Consider the following 18,826-nt stretch of genomic DNA (forward strand, 5'->3'; position numbering starts at 1 on the left):
CATATGATAGCACTAGTGCCAAAAGATCTAAGATCAAGCATCAATAAGACCTCATGAGCATATAGGCCGTGTAGCATTCATACATAGCATCCATAGACATCAAGTACATCCAAACTGTAACTCTGGCAAGCTGAGAAATAGCCAAAGTAAGCTTCGGACAGTCAAATGTCAAACCAAAGCAAGGCTCAGTAGCATCCAACTCCAGACAATGTAACGGGCATGTAGTAGTGGGATAAGCCAAGCATGTCAAGACCGGTCAGACATAAGTGAAGTACACGCCATAAGTACACCAAAGATGGAGATCCAAATGCTATGTGAAGCGAGCTTAAGCTCAACCAATGATCCAAGAGCAGATCCAAGCTCTATGTCGATTCCTGAGAGTTACTACATCAATGTATGTAGCCAAGATATAGCTCGAATCCAAGAGGTATTAAATATCCACTGAGAAGTACGATCAGCCCTGCTGTAAACAGCTTGAAATCACTGTCCAAAATTGAGCTAAACAATGCTCAATCCAAGCTTAAATCAATATCCAAGGCTAAAGCAACATGTGGCATACTCCACATACATGGGTACATCATGAAGCACCCAAACCATATCCATAGGCATTAGGCATAAACTCCCTTGTAAATGCTTGCTGTCCAGAACTGTGTACAGCCATAAATCTTGTGAAAAATGAGCTATCAATGGCTCAAAGCATCCCACAAGTGCTCCAAAGCATCAACATAAGGTCCGGACACAATAATAGCATCCCCGTGGCATAATACAAGCCATAGGCATAACAAATCATGCTATCCTGTAAGTATAACAGCAATCTGCCTTGTTTCCACAATCAAGGGTTGAAGCTCAACATGTCAAAACTGAGCTCAAATCCAAAGGATGAATGCCAAGATGGTCAGCAATCATTGCCAAGGTGCCAAGGACCATTTTCAAGTTGTAGAGGGGCCTGGGAGTGAGGAAATTTGACAGGGGAGGTAGTAGCCCAAACAGGCGCAAACATGCCAGATGCTGTTGGGTTTGCTACTCCTGTGCTGAGGGTTATGGGGCATATGGGGGGCACTAATGATGCTCAAAGAAGCCCACTCAAGTGGCAGATCAAGCCTATTCAAGGTTGGTGCAAGCTGAGAAGCAATGGAAGCATACGAACATACCTAGGTGGAAGAAGCCATGGCTGCTTGGGAAGTAGACCCAATGAATATAGGGATTCAATAGGAAGCTGAAGAGGTCATGAACCAAGCTCGAGTAGTCATGAATCCATGCTCTAATACCAGTTGAAAGGTGAGAAGGATCAAAGCTTGCTTGGAAGAGCTATGGCAGGAAAGCAAGAATAAGAAGAGAGATACACACAAAATGGGAACTCCAATAATCACATTGTGTGACCAGGCCTTCCTTTATTCAAATTGTCACTAAAAGAATAGAGAATAAAGTGACGGTGAGAGGTGTCTGCCACCTACAGTGTGCAGTGGCGGGTACTGTTAGTGTAGCAATACACGGGCAGCTAGGCAGAGGTGCCTTTACCCCCAACAAGTGTGATAGTAAGTGGACTATTTTACATGGGTTCAGTAAGTAGATCCATTTCATTCTAGTGAGAAAAGAGATAAAAGTGGATCGTATGGTTGGATTGTTTTCCAAGAACATCTTAAAATTTAATAGCATGGTTTTGATATGGATTTGCATGGATGAGTTGGAAAAGCAAGGTTAGCTCTCTGAAGGATTACAACAAAACATTGTGAGAGTGCGCAACGGAAAGGAAAGTGAATATGGAGAGGAGACAGAAAGAGAACGCAAGTGAGAGAAGGAACAATTTGACAACAATGGTTGAAAGTTACAAGGCTGCAACGGTCAGTCCCAACACGTAGCTTCATTTGTCAAGTGGGATGAGAGAATGAGGAGGGTTGGTTGATCATGAAGGATCAATGATGGATAATGAGAGAGAGGGCATGTGGTCTATATGTATAAGTAAATTGGGGCCACAATTGGTAATAAAGTAGGTAGGCCCATAATGTGGGCACCTAGGACAACCATAATACCTAAAAAGAAATGCACTAACGTGCCTTCCATCTTAAGTGTCTAACACACATAATATGGGCACCTAGGACAACCATAGTACCTAAAAAGAAATGCACTAATGTGCCTTTCATCTTAAGTGTCTAACACATAAAATGACAGACAAAGATAAAGTTTGAGCTCCTAATGTCCTTGTTTGACTCAAACCAAGGAGGAGATGACAATACAAGACATGCTTGCAACACCCCGTCTCAGATCATGGATGTGGCGGAAGGCCAAACGAGATGCAGATCCATGGGTAAAACCAGCCTTCCTCCTTGGATAGGGTGGTAAATAATTTGATTAAGCACTATTTACAGCAATTTACAAATTCACAAAATTGAAATGCATACTTTACCATATGATCGAAGTTGATGTACAATGGGATTCTTCCAATCCCTTTTGGTATTCCAACTTCCTTGGCTGTCTAAAATGACTAGTAAATCTTCAATCTAATTTGCCCCTTGATTCGGGTAGTCAATTGGCTTTCACATGCTTTGATGGAGATGGAAAATGCCCCAAATTCATTGATTTGCTGGTCACTCCACTTGAATTTGACTAGAAACAGCTTTAATCCTATTGAATCCAAGTGTTGAAGCTTTCAATTTTTTGCACGCTTTTCGAGGATGTTGCTAAAATGATGCATTCATTGAATTTACATCAAAACCAATGCAAACGGAGCATTTACATGACCAACATTCATTCCTTGAGTCCCATAAGCATTTGGGAATGTAGATGCAGTGCCAAGCATGCTACTTTGTGTCCTAGGCATCAAGCCAATGTTGCCATACATAGGGTTTTGCATATTTTTAGCCATACCCGAATACATTGGGCCTTGCACACCATGCATTGGTTGTTACATACCATAGGGATTTGTGCCATACATTCCTGTATGCGGTCTTTGCCCAACCATAGCATGAAAAATTGTGCGTTCACCAAAATATCCTAGCTGTCCCATCATAGCATGCAAGCTCGGTTGTCCAAAATCCATTAGATTGGCATTTTTGTGATGGCCTTGCATTTGTATTCCTTGTCTTGTAGGTACCAACTGTTTTATTTCATTACCATCTTTGGGAGCTTCAAATGAAGGGCTTGGCATTATCTTTGATGCATCTTGCTGTTCCAAAGGTGTAAAAGACGTCTCCTTCTTCTTGGTTTTGTTGTCCTTTTTTGGAGCATTAAAAAATCGGGTAAATTGAGGATCCTTTGTCAATTCGGCAAAGAAGTTTATTGTTGTTCTCATCCGATTCTTGAACTGGTTATCAAATTCTTTTTCACTTTGCTGGTCACCAGTCTCCTTATGCTCTGAAGGCGGTGCATCTTTGCCCACAACAATATTTTCAGCTTGCTGTCCATGGTTTGAGCCTTGTCTAAGGTCAAGCATTGCATTTCCTTCATTCCCATGTGAATGTTCATAGCGAGAGGCATCATCACTGCTTGAGTCCATCTCACTGTATGCAGATATATTGCAGTAGTTTCTTAGCTGAGAGTAAAAATCAGCACTAGCACAAAGCTTTGGCTTGCAATCATGTGCCTCAGGCCCACCAAATCAAGGGATTGAGTGGTAATCTGGGCAATGGAACCATGAAAAAGCTTCAACAAACTGACATGAAAGGCGTTGTATATCCACCAATGTGGAGGTAATTTTAGCTGATATGCCACATTGCAAATCTTCTTCAACACTTGGAAGGGCCCATAGTATCTCATACTCAACTACGGATACAATCTTTCTCTTCCTTTCATATTTTTGAATCTTGCCTTTGTAAAATGAAACAATACATAATCACCCTCTGTAAATTGGAAAGCACATCTGTATCTAGCTATCCTCTTTTACTTTTCTTGCGATCTCTGAAGTGCATATTTTATCTTTGTATAGACTACATCCAAGTTTTCCACATAACGATCAACTTCAAAGATCTTATCCTTGGTTTGCAGAATAGGTGGTATCTTCTTGCCACATTCAACCATCTCAAATGAGCATCTCAAAAGATCTAACACTGTGGAATTTGCTTTTTCAGACTAACCATTTGTCTGCGGATGGAAGGATGATGAGAATTTTGGCATGGTATCCATATTCTCAAACAACCCCTTCCAAAATAAATTGGTCATCCAGGGGTCTCGATCACTAATGATTGACTTTGGTATACCATGATACTTAAAGATGTGTTGCAAAATCAATCGTGCCATATGATTAGTTTTTATTTTCTTTCTCATCGGAATGAAATGGGCTTGTTTGCTAAACTTGCAAATGATAGTCCATATCCCATCATTTTTTATAGGTATCTTAGGAAGCTCAAAAATAAAATCCATTGCAATGCTCTACCAAGGCTTATCTCGAATAGGCAAGGGCTGCAACAAATCCGACATCTTTTGCTTGTCATGCTTTACCTTTTAGCATATGATGCATGTCTTAACAATCTGTTCTACATCATGCCTCAAAGCTGCCCAATAAAAGAAATGATCCACTGCCTTGATTGTGACACCAATATCTCTGTGTTCTGCATATGGAGGAGCATGACTTTCAGTGGTAACTCTAGGCCTTAATTGCTTTGTGACACACAGTCCTCCATGCATAATTAGAAATCCATCTCTTAGCACAAAGTGTTCATGCTTTTGGCCATTGCAAAGCTGATCATAAATATTAGCTAAGTCCGAATTAGCAATATATTGCTCCAAAGTCTTACATTCCTTAGCATCTTGCTTATTCCAAGCTGTCATGATGTCCACCTCAAAGATACTTGTCAACCAATTCGATGCAAACATTTTCTTGAATTATATCCACGTTGACGTTGCTCTACCTTGTATCAAAAGAGTGGACCATCATTATAATGCATTCCCTTTCAAGAAAGTGATTGCCTTTCGAATCTTCGAGGACTTCGTGAAGTTTCCTTCTAAATAGGCTACATCAAACTGCTGATTGAAAGTCAAAGCTTTCAGTACTTTTCCACCCTCATTATAGTCTTTTGCTACCCTTTGGATGTTAAGTTGTCATATATTGGTTGCTGTAAAAAGTCCTCCAAGACTGCAAATCAGACCAAGAGCATCTCCTCTCTATTTCTTACAAGTTGAATACATTAAAATGTTTCTCTTCAGTCTCTAAAGACGTTTTTCAGTCTTGCATGGGCATTTTTGACCAGTGGCAGTCTTCCCAAATGGTTTTTTCAGCATTATCCATAATTAAATATTCATTTTTAGTCTTTAAATGATTCACAGAGAACACAACAGAAATAGAGGGAACACATAAGATCGAGACAGGGTCTGTAGATCAAGCACATAGTAACTGGATAGAATGAGCGTGTAGATATGGAGAAAGACAGTAAAACTGAAATACACAAGTCAGAAGCTTCGAAAGGCGAGAATATAGAATGAGACTCTTTGAGTAAATAATGTCCTCTTGTTATCTTGCTTGGAAGCCATGAGGACTTTACTGGACTTGGAGGATAGAACACTCTGAAGCGGCAACACGACACACACAGTCTCAATGCTTGAGAATGAGCTAAGCCTCTTAATGTCACAAACAACTTCACTTCACTTAAGTTGATAAAGAAAAGCTCTCTCGCTCTGATACCAATTTAAAAAAGATTTGTACAGGATCAGGACTTTGTACAATAGCCAATTTTACTTGTGGATGAATTGATGTCCACTAATGTTTGAGACCTTCCACAAAACCATGGGTTATAGCGTTGAGGATATCAATCCTATTTGTTTGTGGTTTCTCAACCATCTTTTGGCCGATATAGGCGTACATTTGTCTTGCCATCAATGGACCAAATAGGAAATGATCCGACCTTTCTAGTACTCCAATCTTCTTGTAGAAATCATTATGAGAAGTCTTGGATGAGGAAGCCGTATTTGTGGCATTTAGTGGTACAGTTGTAGTGACCAAGGTAGAGCATAAGATTGACGAGGATGACTGTGATGATGACTATGGGCATTCATCTGGGCTCTGAGTATTGAAGTAGGTGATTTTGATCTGTGAGGATTAATGGGGGTGAATTCATTTTTCAGTAACACTCTTCTCGTCTTCGTTTGAAGAGGTAATGGCATATGCTCTGTTTTGCTCAAAGAAAGCCTGATCATGGAAATACCAAGCAGGTAATTTTGTTGAAGGAAGATGTGGTGGATTTTGTTCTATACTTTCTCCTAAAATTCTAGAATCCAATCTTTTGTGCAGATGACCTGTGAGCTTGTCATTATCCTTTTCCTTTGGATCAATGCGCAAGGGCATTTGATCTAGAATTCTGTTTTCTTTCCTTTGCCATTGAAGCTTTTCAAGATCAAGATCTATCTCGTCAAAAGTTGTTCTGTAGTCAGTGTTTCACCAATCAGGAAACATGAACTCAAGATACTCAGTGAGTTCAGTTTTTGTGGATCCTGGCTGGATAGGTTTTTGAAATAGTCCTAGAGGTGTAGACTGATTTAACCATGAACCAGTGACTTGATCTTGTATTGCTGCTACCATGGGGCAATGAATATCCTGGATTTCTTGTAGAATATCTTCTAAGTAATTTGTATCCTACATATTTTCATAACAATATAAATCTTGTTCAAGAAGGATTGGTGTAGTGGGGTCTTCTGTAGACTTGGAGGTTGCTTCTCTAGTGGGTATAATTTCCTTTTCTTTTCCTTTAACAGAAGCAAGCATGGTCAAAGTTTCTGTTGAGGTAGAAGAGAAATGTGTGGTCCATCCCTTTTTGCAATCTTTTGTTTGAAAAGTTGGACCAATCTGTTGTAGTGTTTGATGTAGGCACAAGTGTGGAAGAGACATGAGCTGACACTATTGTAGCTGGTTTTGTAATCATGTTCTTTTGCATTTGTTGACATAGGGCAAGTAATTGATCTGAGATCTGTTGCAAGGAATCCATTTTTTCAATTAGACTTGTTAGGGCAAGATGTGTCCAATTGATTGCTTGTATTTCTGCTGTCCAAGAACTGTTATCTTGAGGATGTAGATAAGAGGCTACCTTGTACGGATTATCTTCATATTCAAAGTCTTGAATGATATTAATCACAGAAGATGAAGCTATTTCAATTAGATTCTTATAGTATTGGCAAACACCATGGATGACTTTATCATGAGAGCATGGTTGGATATGAAACTTTATTTTTGAGAGGGAGAAACTCTCAACTGTGGTTGTATTATGGCCTTCGAGGATGAGAAAGATGACTGTTCTGGAGGAGAATTGTTGGTCATTTGTTTTTGTGAAAGTAATAGTGTCTTTCCTTTTATGTTCTGAACTTTTATGATTTTCGGAGAAAGTAATTCCTTCTTTTTGATAGAAGTAATTCCAAGTTGCCATTCATTTGACAACTCAATTTTAGACCAATTTACACAATTTGGCAAGAACCTCTGTGTAATCTCGTCTGACTTCATGATAATGGTTTGACCTTTATCATGAGATGAGTTTACTCCTTCTATGACTCTAGGAATGGCTAGGGACATACACTTGAAAACCATTCTGTACTGGATTGCAAGATGAGTAGATGATGCCTTCATTTGTAATCCCATTGTTCTGATGTGCAATATGAGCAACTTTGGTAGATAGGGGTCATCTACTGCTATTACATAATTAGGTCTTAATTCAAAAAAGATGGGGCCATTAGACAATGGTGACACTATAGCTCCTACTATCATATCATGAAGATTTAAATGGCGTGTATCTAATACTGTTGCCATATAGGATGCATTTAGACCTTTGCAAAATAAGGGTATAATGCCTATAGTAATATAGCCAAGATGGATGTAAGGGTATTTTTTCTTATTCTGTTGTTTTTGTATTTTCGGGTATACAAGATACAGTAAATTTACATGTTGATCTTTTGATAAAGAGTCTCCAACAATTAAAATACCTTGATCTTCAATAAACATGGTCGAAGCTTTGAACTTGAAAATCCCATTTTCTCCATAGATTTGTGAAGCACCAATTTTGGGCAGAATCCATTTAGAGCTAGGCTGAGATTTGTCAACAATGATGGTGGAATTCCCTAATGATTTGTATCTCTCGGACAGATGCTTGAAGGCAGAAGAGAAAGCATTTCCAACTTGCTTGGAAGCCATGAGGACTTTACTAGACTTGGAGGATGGAACGCTCTGAAGCGGCAACACGGCACACACAGCCTCAATGCCTAAGAATGGCTCCTACAGAAGAATCCTCAACAATGGCTTGCTCAATGATTACAACGTGGGTCTTGAGTCTAATAAGGCCATAAAATGAGAGAAGATGGAAGCCCAAGTCCGAAATATGTAGGGCCTCTGAAATGGAGCTTGATGGATGGTTAGACAATAGAGGCAAGGTGCCAACACCACTAATAGGCAGTGAAGAGATGTCACCAACAGCGACGATACCCTTTCATGGACGGAATCTTGCAACAAATCACCTTGACTCAAATGACTCGATGCATCATTGTCAATAAGCTAAGGCCGTTGAGAAGTCGAGACAATCCAAGGGTCACAGCTAGGTCCTTCTAAGAAGTGTTGTACCAAGGAAGGCAAGCTCATTCTCCATCTTGTGGATGTGATTCCTCATCGTGATTCGTAGGGAATGCGCATGACTGAAAGTTGTCGTAAGTTCAACTTGAGAGAGAGTTGATGCCCAAATGTTTGGATCCGGTAGAGAGATGCCAATCTCTTCCAAACCTCTACGGCAGTGCGGATGCGTTTTACATTTGCTGAGTCCAAAGTTGCTCCATCAGAGGAATCCACGGTAGGTCAAGGTATGGGGACAGCAACAAAATCCCAAAAGTCATATGTATCAAGGAGGCACTCGATTTGGCATGACCATTGAGGGTAGTTTGTCCCATCCAGCTTCTTGGATGCGGGTAGAGAGGGTAGGACATGCACCTACTTTGGAGATGCCATCATATTAATCAGGGACTAGAACCACCTGCAAAAAAAAAAAAAAGATGCTGCTACTGGGATGAAAGGGCAATCAGTAAGAGGTGTCCTTGGAGTAATTGGGGTCTGCTGGGTTGCTGTACAGTAGAAGGATGATGTCAACAAGGTAGACAGGGAGTATCTGATGCCGAAGGGAACACAAAATGCGAAGAAGGAAGTGCTGGTTTGCTAAGTGCTGATATTTAGAGGGAAAGAATAGGTGATACAGCCTCTTTGAGACTACAGGACTGATCAGAGAGCCTGCTGAGGTAATAATCTGCAGAAAACACAGATGCCCAGCCAGTGAATCTGCCACCCGGGCCAGAAATCAGCCTCCTAGCATGAAGAAATGGTTGCCTAGCCGCAGGCTTGACTCCCAAACTGCAAACACAGATCTGAGATGGGTTTGTACATGGGTAAGAACTCCTGCCCAGGCTAATTTGAAGTCGCCCAGGTCTGATGGAAGGTCCCAGATTGTGAATGCAGCAAGAACAGAGTGTCTGGCTGAAAACAGGTTGCCTAGCCTGCCAAAATGTGCCACCTAGGTAGGAGGTTGCCCAAGCCCAAAAAGCAAAATGCAAAACGCAGATGATCCTATTCCGCTGCGGAAACAGCAGTCGCCAGGTTGAGGTTGACACCGCCCAGCAATGAAAGGGCCCGCCTGCAATAAAAAACAAGTTTGCAGCACTCCAAATATGGTGTCTGGCTGGCTGGTATCTTCGGACAGGTTGCTCCTTTTCGTAGACTCCAACTCCCATGTGTGGCTCTGATACCATGTGAGAGTGTGCAATGGAAAGGAAAGTGAACATAGAGAGGAGATAGAAAGAGAATGCAGATGAGAGAAGAAACAATGTGATAGCAATGGTTGAAAGGTATAAGGGTGCAAGGGTCAACCCCAACACGCAGCTATACCTATCATTGTGGGCGCCAAATGGTAGCAGGGGATGAGAGAATGAGGAGGGCTGGCTGATCACCAAGAATCAATGATGGATGATGAGAGAGAGGGCAAGCCACACACACACACACACACACACACACACACACAGGCACATGGGCCACAATTGGTAATAAAGTGGCTAGGCCCATGTGGGTGCCGAGGATAGCCTATAGCGCCCAAAAAGAAATGCACTAATGCGCCCTCCATCTAAAGTGCGTAAAGCGCATAAAATGATAGACAAAGACAATGCCAAGGCTTCTAATGTCCTCGTTTGACTTAGATTGAGGCTCACAGGTAGGAGATGATGGTACAAGACACACACCTGCTAACAAACATAAGGTAGTGATAGAGAATAGTTGGATGTCATCACAATGTATTAGAGTTTGCAAAGGGTGATTGGGTTCCCTTGTGTGCTGAAGAGGTTTTGTAGATAAAGAGAGAGAGGACAGGCTGCCTATATATATAGGCATAATGGGGTCACAACTGGTAATAAAGTGGCTAGGTCCATAATGCAAGCGCCCTCCATCTAAAGTGCTTGAAGCACATAAAATGATAGACAAAGGCAATGCTAGAGCTCCTAATGTCCTCGTTTGACTTGGACTGAGGCTCACAGGCAGGAGATGATGGTACAAGACACATACATGTTGACAAACATATATATAGGCATAATGGGGTCACAACTGGTAATAAAGTGGCTAGGTCCATAATGCAAGCGCCCTCCATCTAAAGTGCTTGAAGCACATAAAATGATAGACAAAGGCAATGCGAGAGCTCCTAATGTCCTCGTTTGACTTGGACTGAGGCTCACAGGCAGGAGATGATGGTACAAGACACATACATGCTGACAAACGTAAGGTAGTGATAGAGAACAGTTGGATGTCATTGTAGTATATTAGAGTTTCTGGAAGTCGCCTTCTATGACTGAAAACAACTCAAAATCCCTCACAAAGTCCACAATGTCTTCATCTAATACCAATGATGTTTAAATATGTTAATAAAATTAGGGTCACATATGATTCAAGTCCAAGGTTTGAATCATACTCGAATCATACTTTCATATGCATTTGCGTTTGATGTTTGGTTCACATATGAAAAAACTATTTTCTATGTTTCAGTATCTTTGTAATTGTAGTGGGAGCACATGTATGAACGAGTGGCCATGTTGCCATTGTCATTTGGTTCCATGTATTTCAATTTTGGATGCCTTGTGGTCACACTTACAAGCAATCAAGGATGCTTGCAAATTTTCAAGAGGGGGGTATGTTGCTAGATGTGTTTTTCCAAGCTCGGGGATTAACATCATACATGTGAGTTTTGACTCCTAGCCCTTGAGGCGAGCAAGACATGGCACAATGTGTGCAGGACATGGGCAGGAGTGCAAACTGTACATTTAAATAGTTGGGACTTTTTGAACCTTAGTGCCGATGCATTCTGGTCTACAATGCTCCTACCTATATCATGGATGTCTCAATAATGACATCTGAGGAAGTTGTTATATGATTCTATCTGCCACTCTAAGAAATGCTTTCACGGTCTTAAATTTATTTGCACTGCATAGAAAGGTGAGATCACAGTACTTTATTGTGGATTCTGCTAGAGCTTGCTGCAGAGAGAGACTGATGGTTTGTTGATGGAGATTTGAATGGTGAGGCAATCTTGCTCAAAGACAAAAATGGATTGGGTTCTTTTATTTCAAAATGCTTGAATCAGCAGCAATGATTCTGGTGTATAGAGATGGGAGTGTTAAAATGGAGGAGCTGCAACCCAACCTAGTGTGAATTTGTGTTTCTAGCTGTGAGTCTCACTGAGTCCAGCAAAGTAACTGGTTGTATTGTTTTTAATTGTAGTGAAAGGGACAGAAGTCAGAGCAACTTGAAAATGTCTTAATGTTTCGCTTCCTTCCCATTTCAGGTTTTTGGGCATATTGCATCAGATGCTATTCTACAACCTTTGGGTCATTTTGCTGATACAGCAGATGCACACAAATATCCGGCAATATGTGCTGGTGATTATGTAGAGGCAGAGCTTGCACTAATTAATTTAAAAGCAAGGTGAAAATTTACTGAAGGTTAGCTATCTGCTTATGTCATCCTGCATGATTTCGATCAGTTAATATACATCTCCTGCTTTATTGTTATGTTTAAACTCTGTACAGTCTTCTGAATAATATATTTCAATAGTTAAAAGTCTAGCAGCACTGGCAAGGATATGCCAAATTTGGGGCTGTTTGTAGCATGCTTGTAGAGACGTGATTGACTGTAAGATTAAAAACAGTTTTTCTTTGCCATCCAGAGGTGAATAGAAAAACAAAGGCTGCTATCTGATTGTCGTTTGATTGCTTGATGAGTGGGCAAAGAGGCTTATCAAAGGCTTGAAGGCCAAATTGATCCAAGCATGGTTCCTGCAACAATGATGAGGTATTCAAAGCTTTAGGAAGGAACACTCGAACATGGAAGTGTACAGAAGTGAGACCAAGATGGTTTACTGTGACTGATGGAGCAGTCAACAATTTTCCAGAAATTAGGGATGGTCTATTTGTTCGAACGATGCACAAATCTGCATTGATTTGAATCTGTAGAACTTGTATATTCATACAGCCTTTGAGCTGGCTGACACAGGTGGCATACATTGTGTGCCATTATCTTGTAGGCATTCTCCAGTTTATCTGACAGCAGGGAGGTGTTATACATTCAATGAGCTCAATGCCAGCAGGCACACATGATGATGACACCCATTGGAATATCCTTCAGCAGTTAAGCTTCCTGTTATTCAGACAGAACACCCAACCATGACGATTGGAGATGCATGAAGGTTGTTTAATACAGGGATTTGTTTCCAAAATTAGGTAGTACCAAAGGCCTTTAACCTCTGAAGATCAGGTTTTTTAGCATCTTCTATATGCATGGTTTGAATTTTCTGGTGCCACTCACACCAGACATTGCCAGTTAGCCTAATTTTTCAGATTGCCAGGCACATGAAGAATTTCTCTGCAGCTGAGGTTTCATAGGAATCCTGCTTGCAGGGAAACTGTTTACTATTACAGATCAACCCAAAGGAAGCTACCAAAGAAATAGCTTACAAGTTTTGGAACTTCCTACTATCTTCCTCTCTGCTAATGAAGACGATTCATCAAATTCGAGATGCTTTCAATTGAAACCTTCTAGCCACTAGTTTTGTTTCTGTTGTCAAACCGAGAGCTCTTGGAGGTGCTGTATCTACAAATCTCTCTTGTATATTTCGTGAAATGGCACAAAAACATGTGTTGTTAAAGATGCCTATTTTGGTTGATTGTCTTGGGAGGTTTGCTACATCAAGGAAACAAATTGGGAGGTTTGCTACACCAAGCACACAAATCTTGGCCAAACCAATGTGGTTGAACACAGATCCTTGTTCATTGGTCTCAAAAGTTGGGCACAACTTTTTTGGTATTGGAGTGCTGCAAGCTAGCACAATTCTCAGTTTCCTCCAATTTTGGATAATGAGGAATAGTTTATGATACAAGAAGCAATGGTCTTGTGAAGTTATTCAAGTGGTTTTCAAAAAACTTCAAAAAATGGAAAAAATAATATGATAGATAAATATAAAACCCGAAAAATCCACCAACATAATAGCAAACAAAAGTAGCCTTTGAGAGTATTTACATTTTTGTTATCCTTAGGCAACCTTCCTTTTTAATGTAAAAGTTTTCTTTGTTATTGCTTGCTATGGCCTTCACATGTCTACTTTGTTACTTAAACCATAAGATGAGAATGCCATGAATTATTTAATTTTGGAGGCAAAATAGTAAGGAATGCACACAAAAATTCTAATAGTGGTGACTTTGTTTAGAAAAGCATGACCTTGTTGGCATTAATTAACCCTTGAATAGCCAAGAGCCTTTATGTAGAGCATCTACCGAGCTCTTTTTTGAGTAGTTATGAAATGTAAGGAAAATTATTTGATGAATCTTGGACAAGTAATATCCAAGAGAATTGTCCTTGGAAGTGCTATCACTCCTTGATACTTTACCCCTTCCTAGGAAGTTGTCATTATCTACTATCTCCAATGTCATAAACTACTATCTTCAATTGTCCTTGTGAACGTTTGATCCTTGCTCCTTTCCAAGTTATCATCTACTATCCCCAACTAAAGTAACAGAATGCATAAGAAAAATGCAATTGTGATTGTACACATAATTACGTATTTTAATTAATCCAGCATTATCTTTTGGTCCTTATCATATTGTTTCCCACAAGATAATTGAAGTCTCCTTTATATACTTGAGTTATACATAATCGCATTTTTCTCTTTTAAAGATAGATATTCCAAGCCTATCTTGAAATTGGTTGTTCTCACTTGAGATCCATAGCCCTTTTCCTTACTCTTTAGCTTCATTTGCACTAAGTGACAAGGCATCAATGAACTTGTCATGTAAAGTCTTTTCATCAAGCTCAAGTAATTCCTTCTTGGACTTGTGCAATCAGTCCATTAATATCACAACCCTTTGCAATTTTTGTTGGTCAATTTTTCTCTCTAATCAAAGAGCTTTTGAACATCTTACACTAGCAAACAGTCTTTGCTCTTCATAGGAAAACTTGGTAAAGCATGCAAAATATTATAGGATTCTTCAACCTCCTCTTCATGGAATTCTTCAATAATGGTTTGGGCTTTAAAGTTTGCCATGAATAGGTCCAAGGTCCATTGCTAGAGTTGCCTACTTTTTTAGGATCAATTCCTTTGTCCTTTACCTTCTCCACATCCTTTAGTAGGTAGTAGCTAGAAGAATCCTTCACATCTTCTAGCTTTTATCCTCTCGGTGGGTACTTCTTAAGAGCATAAATGTAAGTGCAATTGATGATGACATGACTTACATCTTGAGTGGAGAAAATACCTATGCATAAGACCCATCTAGAGATTAGAATATACATCCTATTGGAAATGTTGGCTTATTTGTAGGGGAGCTTTCAATTAGTATGTAAACAAAATCTATGAAATGCACTTGCACAAATGAACTTGCCAAATGCTCAAACTCATCATATTCCTCTTTGCCAAAGTTTGTCCATTGGTTTAGCACTTGATCAAGGTTCCATTGAGGGTTAAATATGTTCTTTGCAATTGGGTAAAATGATAGGTCAATATCATCATGAATGACAAATTCATGAAGCCTCTCTAAAGGAGTCTTTCATGATTTGGGAGAGACTTGGGCTCTTTGGAGAGGCCTTTAATTTATTGGAGGTTATATTTATTTTTCTTGCACTTGCTATAGTGCTAGGAGAAGAGGGTGGCTTAGTGCTCTAGCGGTCCCTTGAGAACTTGTTGGAGAAAAGTCTTGGGCCTTTGGACCCTTTCTAGAGGCCTTAGGTTCATTGAAAGGTTTCTTTGTTTTACTTGCATTTTATATACACTTTTGGAGGAGAGGGAGGCTTACATTGTGGGAGACTTTTTGGAGAACTTAGAGGAGATTGGGGTTTGGATATTTGGAGTCCTTCCATGTGGAAGACTAGAAAAAGAAAGTAGGAAGGCAAGGTAGACAAGCAATCAAAATGATGCAATTTTTTGGGTGGGGGTGTGAAAAAGAAAGTAAAGAGGAAAGGTAGGCAACATGTTAAAGTAGGAATGTAAGGTAGGCCAAAGGTCAAAATGATGCAATTTTTTGGGTGGGGGTGTGAAGAAGAAACATCTATCATGTTGTATGAACTTCTTGGCAATTGTTTCAAAGTAAGGAGGGAGGGAGAAAATAATTAAAAAAAACATGAATATTGAGGCGATGGGACTTTAAGTTGTACATATGGCATTGTTATGACTTTTAAACATTGGAAAAAGAGTGAATAGAGGTTAGGAGGGGGCTCACTACACCTTTATATAGAAAAATAGTTGAATATTCAATAAATCATATTTCACCATGTGGATCAAGCCATTGGAAGTAATAATATGCATAGCCAATTGGTGGATCACACGTCGTTGACTCGGGTATGGCGCATATGTAGCTCACTTTGTTCGTTTCCTATAATGTGACAATGGCCAAAAGTCATAAAGGCAAAAAGTCAATGTCAAATCTACTTACCTACTTCAAGCCACTTGTTAAGAAGGTTATAATGATGCAATAACATTACAATATAGCCTTCACACTTTCCCAAAGTCATGCCATTTTTATCTTTTGCCTACAAATTTTGTTGTTTGGACCTTTTACGTTTTGCCATTTCCAATTTTAGTGTTTTGTCACCCTTGATTTGGACTAACCAAATAGCTCACAAAGGTGTAATAGAAATCCCAGCAAAAGATCCAATAGTTGTTGAAGATGCCATAGGTCCAACTATTTATGAGGTACCTCCTTTATAACTTATGTGAGTCCTCTTGTATTCAACCAAAACCAGAAGTCCATATGTAACATCATCTAGTCTCTCTTTGGGAAAAAACAACAGATTTAGTTGGGCATGGGATTTTTAGTTCTATTTTATTGGGAAGTGTGGGATGGTCGCCCCTAACAATAGTTTAAGGGCCACATAAGAAGGGTCACTTTGCACCCAATCAAAGATGAGAGTGGGCTAACAATACACTTGGTTCAAAGAGAGTGGGATTCCTTTTAAACTTCCATAGCCATTAGGAATAGTACTGTCCCTTGAAACAAGGTTAAGCTAGTTCTATCCAATTGAATTCATGGGTTCATGTTCTAATAGCTCTATTTAGTGTTGGGAGTGTTAATGGACTTATAACTACCACTTGGCCATAGACTCTTAGTGATTAGGACTAAGGCTTTCCATTTTCATCGACAAAATTGTTTAAGTTATCTAATTAGTAAGGCATACTACCACACTATGTGAACATATAAAAGTATCTTTCTTTTATTACACCATTACATAGGGTTTGCTAGCATAGCCTATAAGCACATGAACAAACACTTTGAAAAATGATAATATATTACACAAATAGTTCATTATAAAACCATTACTTTCATAGGAGTAGCCAAAATTGTCTTGTCTAAGATGAGACCTATCATTGCAAGGTCAGTCTATATGTGATTATACTCCTATGATCACAAGATGTTTATGAACTTAGAGCCTCGCTAAGCTCTCTCGTGCCTCTAGAGCTATCCTACATCATGGGGGCAGTTATCACTTAATCCTTTGCCATGATAGCTACTCTAATTGGGCACCTGAAAGAAACAAGATACCCTACTACTTAATCCTTTGTCCCAATAGCTACTCTACTCCTTTGCCTTGATAGCCACTCAAATGGAGTAGTCAAAAGAAACAAGATATGCTACCACTTTTGATCCTTTGTTCTCATAGCTACTCTATTCTAGCATTTGAAACAAACAAAATACCTACCACCCCCATGAGTGTAGGACCCTCATTTCTAAGATGAGTTTTTCTAGCATCTCATAGGATGTTCAAGGCTCACTGGCATAGGAATCACAATGGTCTTGACCAATATATTCTCTATTCCATTTGGTTGTCTCACAAGCATGGAGTTATGGACAAGATAGCCTTGTTATACACAAATCCTAAAACCAATCATGCAATAAAACCCATTAATTATGCACAAACCTATCCTTGCTTTTACTTCCATTTTCCATTCTTAAATATAGTAGAGTCCCTTCTAAAGCTATTTCAATAGAAATAAAATTTTACAAATAAATATATACTTTTAGTATGATTTTCTAATACTCTTAGGCTTCGCTATTTTCAATGTTGGCATATGTGTGACCACCATGAATTAAAGTGAGGTAATTGAGGATCTAGATGTAAAAATTAAACAAAAATTGTTATTCCTTATCTACTCCAACTTGGTTGTCATTATCAGGTCAACCGTTGTTATGTGGAATTATCGTAATCTTAGGTTGATAGATGACCACTACAAATTCAAGTTGTGAGGCTTCCATAGCCTCCTAGGGTTGCACTTGAGCTTCAAGTTGGACGCTAGCTTGAACCAAAGATTTGATGTTGCTGGATCTACACATGATCCATCTATGTCGCTTTGGGGCAATAGAACATAGTCTTGTAGATGCCACACATAAGGAACCAATCTCTACTATTGCACAAGGTAAAGTAGGGCTTGATTAGTACAATCAAAATTTCATTGTTTTCTCTTGGGGAGGGGGGAGAGTGGGGAGGGCTTAGTTATAAGTATGTATATGTATCATGTGCGTTTAATATAAGCAATTTCTTGAATACCATTTTTACAATTATATATATATATATATATATATATATATATATATATATATATATATATATATATATAGAGAGAGAGAGAGAGAGAGAGAGAGAGAGAGAGAGAGAGAGAAAGGTGCCATTTATAGGGGTTATTTATAGATTGAATAGAAAATGGGTGTAATTTTATTCAATAAAAATTCAAAAATAAGGTACTTATAAATTGGTTTTGAACACACATGATATAGAGAGTGTACATATAATGAACCCCCTTAGGGTTTTTTTCAATATCGTTTGGTTATCTTAATAGCCTCTAGAAGCCCTCAAGGTTTACACTAAGTGAATAAGGAGAGCTTGCATATAAACAGACTTGAATGATGAAGTAGGATAAGATATTTAGTGTGGGAGAAGAGGATGAGTAGCAAGGTGTACATTTTTTTAATGCTTGACTATGTGGATTGTGACCCTATTTCAGATACTCCAATCTGAGCACATTGATGAACTCCTCTCCTGGCTCAAGCTTGCGTGGCTCTAAGGGTTTGGCTTGATTTGAAGTGTAGGTATGTTTGGATTTTTGCCCAAATAGGAAAGTTAATTTATTCTTTTTTTTTTTTGGGGGGGGGGGGGGGGGGGGGAAAGAAAGGGGAGAACAAGACATGCTTTTTTTCTTTTTTTAAAATACTTTTTCCTCTAAAAGAAGGCAAAGCTAATGCGATTTTTACTTTGTTAGTCATGCCTTCTCAGGAAGCTAATTATTTTTCATATTTTTTAAATTTCTCCAAAAGAAAATTAGTTTTTTTTTCACTCTTTTTCTCTTATTTCCACCATTATTTTATT

At 39.2% G+C, this 18,826-nt stretch overlaps 1 protein-coding gene across 3 annotated transcripts in view; it reads left to right on the plus strand.

The window, feature by feature from the left end:
• LOC148015708 (2-oxoglutarate (2OG) and Fe(II)-dependent oxygenase superfamily protein) overlaps window positions 1-18,576 on the plus strand; it is a 59,455-nt gene extending 40,879 nt beyond the window's left edge. Inside the window, exons 7-8 of one of the 3 annotated variants that reach the window (XM_087665862.1) lie at window positions 11,769-11,908; window positions 18,465-18,576. In XM_087665862.1, coding sequence (XP_087521988.1) covers window positions 11,769-11,908; window positions 18,465-18,537 — 213 coding nt within the window. In that variant the 3' untranslated portion in view covers window positions 18,538-18,576. Of the gene's footprint in view, window positions 1-11,768; window positions 11,926-12,149; window positions 13,474-18,464 lie in introns of those variants that run through there. The other 2 variants (XM_087665863.1, XM_087665864.1) reach the window with 2 other exon arrangements.
• The last annotated feature ends 250 nt before the right edge of the window (window positions 18,577-18,826 follow it).

This window comes from Lygodium microphyllum, chromosome 24, assembly GCF_053477565.2.
Source record: "Lygodium microphyllum isolate KBCC chromosome 24, Lygodium_microphyllum_v1.1.10, whole genome shotgun sequence".
Taxonomy (NCBI): domain Eukaryota; kingdom Viridiplantae; phylum Streptophyta; class Polypodiopsida; order Schizaeales; family Lygodiaceae; genus Lygodium; species Lygodium microphyllum.